Below are 8,621 nucleotides of genomic sequence, written 5' to 3'. Positions count from 1 at the left end.
TGCTGACACAGGATGTCACGGTGGTCCCACACAGTCGCCCTCTGTGCAGAGGAGATGTAGTGTGGAGAAAGGTGGCCCTGTGCCCTCCATCCCAGGGCCCCGGGGCCAGATAAGACCAGCTGTGTTGAAGACACTGCAGCCCACAGCTGTCCTATTGCATGAGCAAGCGACCCTCGCTGGTTTTGTGGGCTCCGTCTTTGCAGAAAGGTCCTTGTCTGGGTTAGCCTGTTCTAAATGGTTGAAGTTATTGAAAATCTGACTTCCAGGGGTTCTAGTAGTTGCCACATAAAATTTTTCATCTTGGCCTTTCAAACTTTAATGTGCCCATGAAACACCGGGGCTCTTGTTAAAATGCAGATTCTGGCCCGGGGGGTTGGCTGGAGCCTGAGACTCTGCTTTCTAGCCATTCCCAGTGATTGTCCATGCTGCTGGCCCATGGGCCACACCTGAGCTGGGATACATGGTCTGGCTGGGTCCACTGGGCCCGAGAAGCTGCTGAGAAGTCCACTCTTGTGGTTAAATGCCAGTCACTTCCTGTCTCTCCAACGGGCCAAGCAGAACCTAAAAGTGGACTCATCCTGTGGGTCAGAGCTGTCCCTCAGGAGACAGGTGACCATGGAGGCCTCCTACTTGCTCTCACGGTGGAAGGCTCTGTCTCTAGGAAGCCCTCTTTGGTGTCCCAGAGAAGTTTACATCCTGTGATTCTGTGTTAGAATTCATAACACTTAGGGCCCAGCAGATGGCAGAATGGTTATGTTGCTGGACTCTCACATAGTTGAGCAAGGTTCGAGTCCTGGACCCGGTGGCTTAAAACTCACACTGGGTGCATGCCCAAGATCCTGAGGCGAATGGAAGAGAAAGGATTGTGGCATGGCCATTCCCTCTGGGAGGGGTAATTCCTTGCTTGCTGTCTCTCTGTCTCTCCAGCAAGCACACACACCCTAAAGCAAAACTCTCTCTTAAAAAACAAAATACAACACTTAATACTCCTTCCGTCCTTTTCTCACTCTCTCTCTTCCCTCCCCTTTGTTTTCAGTCCAGCTGTCCACCTTCCCACCATTTGCCAACAGCTGCCCCAACCCTCCTGTGTGTCAGACACTGTTGTAGGTACAGGCATGCAGGAGGGGACATTTAAGTGGATCATAAATACTACAGGGCAGGGGCTGTGCCTCTTTGTTAGGAGTGGCTAAGAGCATGATGCTCTGAGCAATACTCTTCCCGTCTGTAACCGGGCCTCTGGTTAAAATGCAGATTCTGGCTGGGGGGGTTGGCTGGAGCCTGAGACTCTGCTTTCTAGCCATTCCCAGTGATTGTCCATGCTGCTGGCCCATGGGCCACACCTGAGCTGGGATACATGGTCTGGCTGGGTCCACTGGGCCCGAGAAGCTGCTGAGAAGTCCACTCTTGTGGTTAAATGCCAGTCACTTCCTGTCTCTCCAACGGGCCAAGCAGAACCTAAAAGTGGACTCATCCTGTGGGTCAGAGCTGTCCCTCAGGAGACAGGTGACCATGGAGGCCTCCTACTTGCTCTCACGGTGGAAGGCTCTGTCTCTAGGAAGCCCTCTTTGGTGTCCCAGAGAAGTTTACATCCTGTGATTCTGTGTTAGAATTCATAACACTTAGGGCCCAGCAGATGGCAGAATGGTTATGTTGCTGGACTCTCACATAGTTGAGCAAGGTTCGAGTCCTGGACCCGGTGGCTTAAAACTCACACTGGGTGCATGCCCAAGATCCTGAGGCGAATGGAAGAGAAAGGATTGTGGCATGGCCATTCCCTCTGGGAGGGGTAATTCCTTGCTTGCTGTCTCTCTGTCTCTCCAGCAAGCACACACACCCTAAAGCAAAACTCTCTCTTAAAAAACAAAATACAACACTTAATACTCCTTCCGTCCTTTTCTCACTCTCTCTCTTCCCTCCCCTTTGTTTTCAGTCCAGCTGTCCACCTTCCCACCATTTGCCAACAGCTGCCCCAACCCTCCTGTGTGTCAGACACTGTTGTAGGTACAGGCATGCAGGAGGGGACATTTAAGTGGATCATAAATACTACAGGGCAGGGGCTGTGCCTCTTTGTTAGGAGTGGCTAAGAGCATGATGCTCTGAGCAATACTCTTCCCGTCTGTAAGCTGGGACAGGACAGTACTTACCTGCAGAGCGCGGTGAGGGCCTATGTGCACCTGCCACCTGCGTGCTCTGCCGCTCTCATAGGTTCTTATGGCCCCTGCGCCCAGAGCAGCCTGCATCTCACCACCATGCTCCCTGAGGGACTCCACCAAAAGCAAAGATTGGCTGGTGCCCCCAGTGACTCCTCTCTGGGAGGCTGAAGGGAGGAAGGGCTCACCTGTCCAGGTGGAAGGCCGCGATCTCCGCATTGTGCCTCTCGTAGTCAGAGAAATAAAAAAAGTCGGGGGGTGTCTCCTGCTCCCTGGTCTGCCTAGAGGCAATGAGATAAACACAGAAAATGATTTGTCTCTGAGAAGATGTCTAGTTGAAGGGTGCCTGCCTGCCGTGGTGTACCCGGACCAACCTTCAAGAACCAACTGCTAAATTGCCAAGAACTATGCTAACTAACTGGGTGATTGGGAAAGTCATGATGCATTTTTGCATAGAAAAATATGTCGGGACTTACCTGATGACCTGATAGCTAAAAATGCTGTCGTTGTTAAAAATCAAATTATATAAACTTGTGATTAGATACATTATATTTTAAAAGTAGTAAGAACGTAAATCTCATCCTCTTCTAGTTGGGTTATTTCCATCCCTTGTATCTGCAGGGCAGAGACACCACATAATGGGTGATGCCGTGCATTTCTTCCCGCTCTACACCAATGACCTCATTCTGGCAGCTTCAAATCAGCCAGGAACGCATTTACACTATCGGAATTGGCAAACTCCACAAATTAGGCTTTTTCTCCCTGGGGGATGCTGATTATCAAATATTTATCAGCCCAGTGTGCCTGTGTGCCTGGTATTCTGACTAGCTGAGAAGATCGGGGTGGGACAGGGGCTTGGTGTGATGAGACTCTATTGAGGGTGCTTGTCTTTCTCTCAAAAGAGAAAGGGGGGAAGCAGGGAAGGAAGGAGGGAAGGAGAAAGGAAGAGAAATGAAAAAATGGTATTGGCCTATCACTAGGTCTACACCAACAGTCAAACAGATTCTCCAGCAAAGTTGCTGGGCAAGGGCAGCTCCTGCCTCTGCACCCAGATTTGGCCAAGAGTGAGCACATGGGTAGGAGGGCAGGGTAGGTCCTGGTTGCAGAGGGATTGCCCCTCAACTGAACAAATGCAGATTTCTCCAGGGTGTAGACTTGGGGTTGGGGGTCAGGTTAGGCAAACAATTCTTCCAGCCTACCTTTAGTCACCCTACCAGAAAGAAAGTGCCCAGAGCAAGGCTTGCCACCTCCCCGGGAGAGCACTCCCTCAACATGAGAGTCTGGAGGCTTTCTTAGGGTCTACCTGTGGTCTGTCTTTCCTGTTGTCTACAAGAGGTGATCTGTTTCTCAGCGTCTACCCCAGTCCCTGCTGCCTATTCATCTGCCCAGGTTCTGTCTGCTCTTCCCATATTTTGAGCTCTAGTCACCACCTCCTCATTTTCTGCTCTGTCTTTGCTCACGCAGTTTCACCTTCCCACACTGACCTTTTTACGTCTCCCATGGCTAAATCCACTTTTTTGAAAGTATGTCCCACAGAATACCAGGCCCAGGACTTCCTAGCACACAAGGAGTCATCAGGCAGGGGAGTTTGGGGTTTGGGTAGCAGTGCCTACAAGAGCACCTCTAGGGTCTCAGCGGTGCACATTCATATCCTAAAGGCTCTGATACGGTCTGCAGCCAGTTTTTTCCATTGACTGTGGAACTCATTTTGCACACAGCTTTCAAGAACCGACTGTTAAATAGCATACTCTGCAGTATTAAGAACTGCCAGGTTAAGCTTTAAATCCAGGTTATTTCCAGGCCCCAACTCAAAAGCAGACTCCTTCACAAAACCTTCCATGATGCTGCAGCAAAGATGACCATCCCTAGCCTCGTTAGCATAGGGGCACACAGCTGTGTTGCTGACACCTCAACACAAAGCCAGAGCTGGGCCCCCAGCTGCTCCCGGCACTGTGCTGCCTGCCTCTTCTACAGAAGATGACAGCTGCCTGCAGCCCCTTGAAGACAGTTTCCCTGCATGAGAAGCAAGGAGTTTAAACCATAAACTCAGGTTTAATGCTACCTGAGTGGCCTTGGGCAAGGGACAGGCTGTCAGAACCTCACTCCTAAAGTTTAAGGAAATGAGAGAGCGGTGATATGTGACATGGATGCCTGATGCCTGTGTGACTAGCACTGTGGGGCCACTCTTCCCTGGAATAGCCCACCCTCTCTGGGCTTCTCTGTCTGCCCTAAAGGACCTCTTTGGCTATGACATTGGTGCCTCCCACAGTGGTCAGCTGACAGTTGCAGAAGCAGGAAGGCTTGCACCTTCCATCCCTCCACCCCAGCCAAGGGCCATGGAGCCACACCCAGGACTGCTTTGGAAAGGTCAGGTCACTTTGCAAACACTGAAGATCTCAAGGATCTCAGCTCTGAAATGTCTAACACACTTCTGGGCAGGCAGGGACGAACCACCAGGGCTCCTTTGGGTCCTTGTCAATGCAAGTGTTTGACCTTAAAAGTTTGGAAATGTTAACCTATTGTCACTCAAAGCCACGTCTGTGAGCAAATGCTTCCTGCATGAGATCCAGGTCCACTCTGTGTCCCTGCCTCTACCTCCAGGAGGCACCTCTCAGGCCAGGCCTGGGGAGGAAGTAGCCCTTAATCCAAAGAAAATTTCACGAAATCTGATAAACTCGACTTACTAGAAGAAAAGACCACAACCTTTCCAGGTACTGGAGCACGCATACCTGGCGGGAATCCGCCCACACAGGAGCCAGCCCAAGAGGAGACTGCCCGCCCGCTCTGGGCTCAAAGGCTCACTGCATTTTCCCAGGTAACTCTTCCCATCCCTTGGCTTCCATGGCTTGGGTCCTTCATCCTGACAGGCAGCTAGGATCACCGGAACTCTTCTGAGCACCCCAACCCCCATCACCTGCCACTGTTATTGCCAAACGGCGGTACATGGGATGACACATATCTGCCAGCATTGGCGAGTGTTTATTTCCGATCAGGGAGGATCAAATCCAGGCCTCAGGCCAATCAATTACACATCTGCTGCTGGCTGCCTCTGTGCCTGGGTGTTCTCAGAAAGCTGTCATCAGGGACACTATTGTCCATGTTTCCCTGAACCTTATTTGCCCAAATGAAGGATTTCCTCATCAGACGTTCTAAGAGCCAGTATGGAATGCTGGGTACGCTGGGAATAGCCCGATTTTCATTATTCCCTGTAACATTCACCTGGACAAGACTCAGGTTAGTAATGGCCTTCCATGGAGGCCCTCTGAGAGGCCCGTGGGCTGTTACAGGAGCTATTTACAAATCTAATGCAGATGGCAAGCTGATAAACGAAGGGCATGCTCATTTAAAAACCATGTTGATTTGTGGCCCTTGCTGTCATTGCACATTTCCTCAATCGAGTGACAGTTAGGGAGGTTGACAGCCAGGCAAGGTTGCTGGTGATGGGAGTGGGTGACAGACTGAGTGGGCAGCCCCTCTCAGGGGCAGGGCTTGCAGCCACCTCTAGGGTTCCCTGCAGAGGGAAGGCCAGGGCGGGCCATGGCTTCTGTGATTTCAAGAGAAAGAGTCTAGCCTTTGTGAGATCTCCTGGTTTTTAGATGCCTGCAAATGAATTTTATATTTTAAAAACACTGTGGGTTAAACCAAATAGGTCAGCCTGCTGGATTGAAACCTCCCCCACCCCCCCCATCCCTGTTTCTAAGTTGGTAGCTCTGTAGTGGTGGATATTTTCGAGGTTAAAAAGCAGTCATTGTATTCAGCGTGAGCATAACTTCCAGTGAAACCCATTCCACAGAACACTAGTCCTACGGGATTTTAGTAAGTCTTACCGGAAAAATGGGAATACAGATTGAAGCAAGATTTCTTTTCAGTGAACATCTATTTGGAGACTCCCCAGAACAGCCCTGCCCACAGCACTCCCAAACATACCCTTTCAAAGCATCCACCTGGCCTGCTCCGTGGCCTTTTTAAGTGTATTGTGGAATAAAGAACTATTTTTCTTGGAAAATTCTGGCCTCAACATTCATTCACTGGGCAGTCCACTGTGGCTCTGGGCACAGCCCTGCATGGAGTCCCTGAAACATCCCGGTAGGAGGTTCTACACAGGCCCTGCCTAGCAGGGGAACAGCTATTCTCGCCTCATTCAGGTTCCCTGGAAAAATGCCGTTCCATGTCCCACTTGGTCTGCCGCTTGGTGTAGGCCCCTGAATTGCACCTGGACTCTCGGCTCCTCCTTCATCCTCCAGCCCAGTATCGTCCAACAGTGAGCACTGTCCTGGGTGACGAATGTGCTACTCTGCACTGTCCACTATGGCAGCTGCTGGCCACATGTGGCTGTCAGGCACGTGAAATGTGGCTAAAGCCACTGAGGGATTGAGCATTTTATTTCATTTCCGCTAACTGGAATGTCAATAGGCCCATGTGGCTCACCTACTAGGCAGCGCTACTCTGCAGTCAGGGGCCTCTCTGAGGTCTCCAGTGTCTCTGGCTGTCCCCGCCTAGGTGGGATGGAGGGGCGCCAGACAATCTCCATCAGCCAGCCTCCAGCCCTGTTCCCCAGTGCCATGTGCTGCTGAAATTACATTTAACAACTTTGATTGGGCCAGCCGGGGGGTGGGGGATGTTGGTGGACTAGGTGGCTGGATCTCACACAGTCAGCTCTCCCCTGGTCACTGCCTCTGGGATGCCCCTCTGGAATCATTCAGAATTGTGGATCCCATCTGCACCTAGGTGGCACCCTAGGTGCTCACAAAACCCATCAGTGGTTGCTGCAGTGAGCCCCACCCTGCTCCTGCTGGCCTGTCCACAGAGGCCTGCAGAAAGGCATGGTCAGACACACTCCCGAGGAGCGCTGACGGCACATCTCCAGGTCTGTGTTAATTCTCAGTCTATCACTGACCAACTGTGTGACCCCTTCCCAGCCCCAGATTCCGGGCCTGACGTGGAGAGTAAGAGCAGCTGCCTCCCAGGGCTGTTGGATGAAGTAGACTGTCGATGCTCAATGTGTGGTGGAGCTACATCTACAAGTGCAAGTGGGACATTCATTTGGAGCTCTCTAGGTCTGGCTCTTTAATGATCACTGAGCAGTAAGCCCCAGGGAAACTGAGGCCCGGGGAGGAACAGACCTAGGTAACAGGCACTGGGAGTCAGTGTAGGCTGGGCCCAACGTGCCGTGTGGTTCAACTCTGACTGCCCACTCCAGGCATGCACATGCACACATGCACATGAATGCATGCATCTGAATACATACCTGCGCCCTGGCACACATATGAGGCACATGCCTGGGCACATGTTTGCGCACACACATCCATATGCGCTTACACTCCCACTCACAGATACACATGCACACACCCTTCAGAACAGAGCCATCAGAAGCGATCTTGGAGAGAAGAGGATTAAGACCAGCTCCATTGATTTTCCCTAACACAGCCATGCAGAGGTGCTGGAAGAGAGCATTAAGTGGCCATAAAAAGATAGTTTGATTTCTTCAGTGCAAAAAGAGACCCGAAGCTTAAGCAGATGAAGTTCGCTGACTTGAGTAAACCACACAATCCGGTCATTAAAATACATCCCATCTGGTGCTCCTGCCAGACCTGGCATGGCAGCAGGCACAGAATCTGGGAGGCAGGATCACCCCAGGCTCCAGCCCATGGCTGTTCTGCACAATTCTCACACACAGCAGGGCTGAGAGCCCAGGGGCCAGGGACAGCACCAGCCTTGGGCCAGATCCAGGAGCCCTGGGCAGGAGGGAAGCAAGGAGAGGGCAGCCCTGAGGGCAGAAGAAGAAAGCCACTTCACATAAATCATTGCTTCACAGCTGCAGGATGCCAGACACTCTTGCCCTCTTCAAACTCGCTCCATCTCCTAATGGCCTTACCCGACCCCTGGACTCCCTCACAAATGTGAGTCAGCCCTCCAGTGCCGCCCACCTCCTCCACCTCACTCCTAGTGCCCAGCAAGAACATGCTCAACAATAAGACCCAGCCCGGGCTGCAGGGGCCCCTGCCTGTAATTTCCTCCCTCTGGCCTCCCCTGATCTGTCTCAGCCCCTCTGTGGGGCTTCCCCGGCTGCCCGAGACAGCACACAGCTCTTTCCTGAGTAGCTCTGGCACATGCTACACAGGACAGCATTGTTTGCTGGACGTAAGAGGAAGACCCTGAAGGCAGGACTGTTCTGTCCTCTGGATCATGAACCCAGCCAAGTGCTTCCTTTCAAACAGGTGTTTCATAAACAAAGGAATGAATGAGAGATTGACAGAAGCAGCACAGAGAGAGGCCCAAATCTACCTGCAGTCTAGAGCTCTTGAAATCTAATTTATTTCATTTCTGTTAGCATCGTCATCATTATCACCATCACCACCACCACCGTCATCATCACCACCACCACTACCGTCATCATCACCACCATCACCAGCATCATTACCACCACTGTCATCATCACCACCATCATCACCACCACCATCATTACCACAC

General features: G+C 51.6%; 1 protein-coding gene across 1 annotated transcript in view; it reads right to left on the bottom strand.

The window, feature by feature from the left end:
* Positions 1-8,621, bottom strand: part of FAM20C (FAM20C golgi associated secretory pathway kinase) — a 69,327-nt gene that overhangs the window by 12,392 nt on the left and 48,314 nt on the right. The window contains exon 4 of the mRNA XM_006141356.3: positions 2,339-2,431. Within this exon, the coding sequence (XP_006141418.1) occupies positions 2,339-2,431 (93 nt within the window). The remainder of the gene's footprint in view (positions 1-2,338; positions 2,432-8,621) is intronic.

This window comes from Tupaia chinensis, unplaced genomic scaffold (assembly GCF_000334495.1).
Source record: "Tupaia chinensis unplaced genomic scaffold, TupChi_1.0 Scaffold000052_1, whole genome shotgun sequence".
Classification (NCBI taxonomy): domain Eukaryota; kingdom Metazoa; phylum Chordata; class Mammalia; order Scandentia; family Tupaiidae; genus Tupaia; species Tupaia belangeri.
This window is presented reverse-complemented; position numbering and strand designations above follow the sequence as displayed.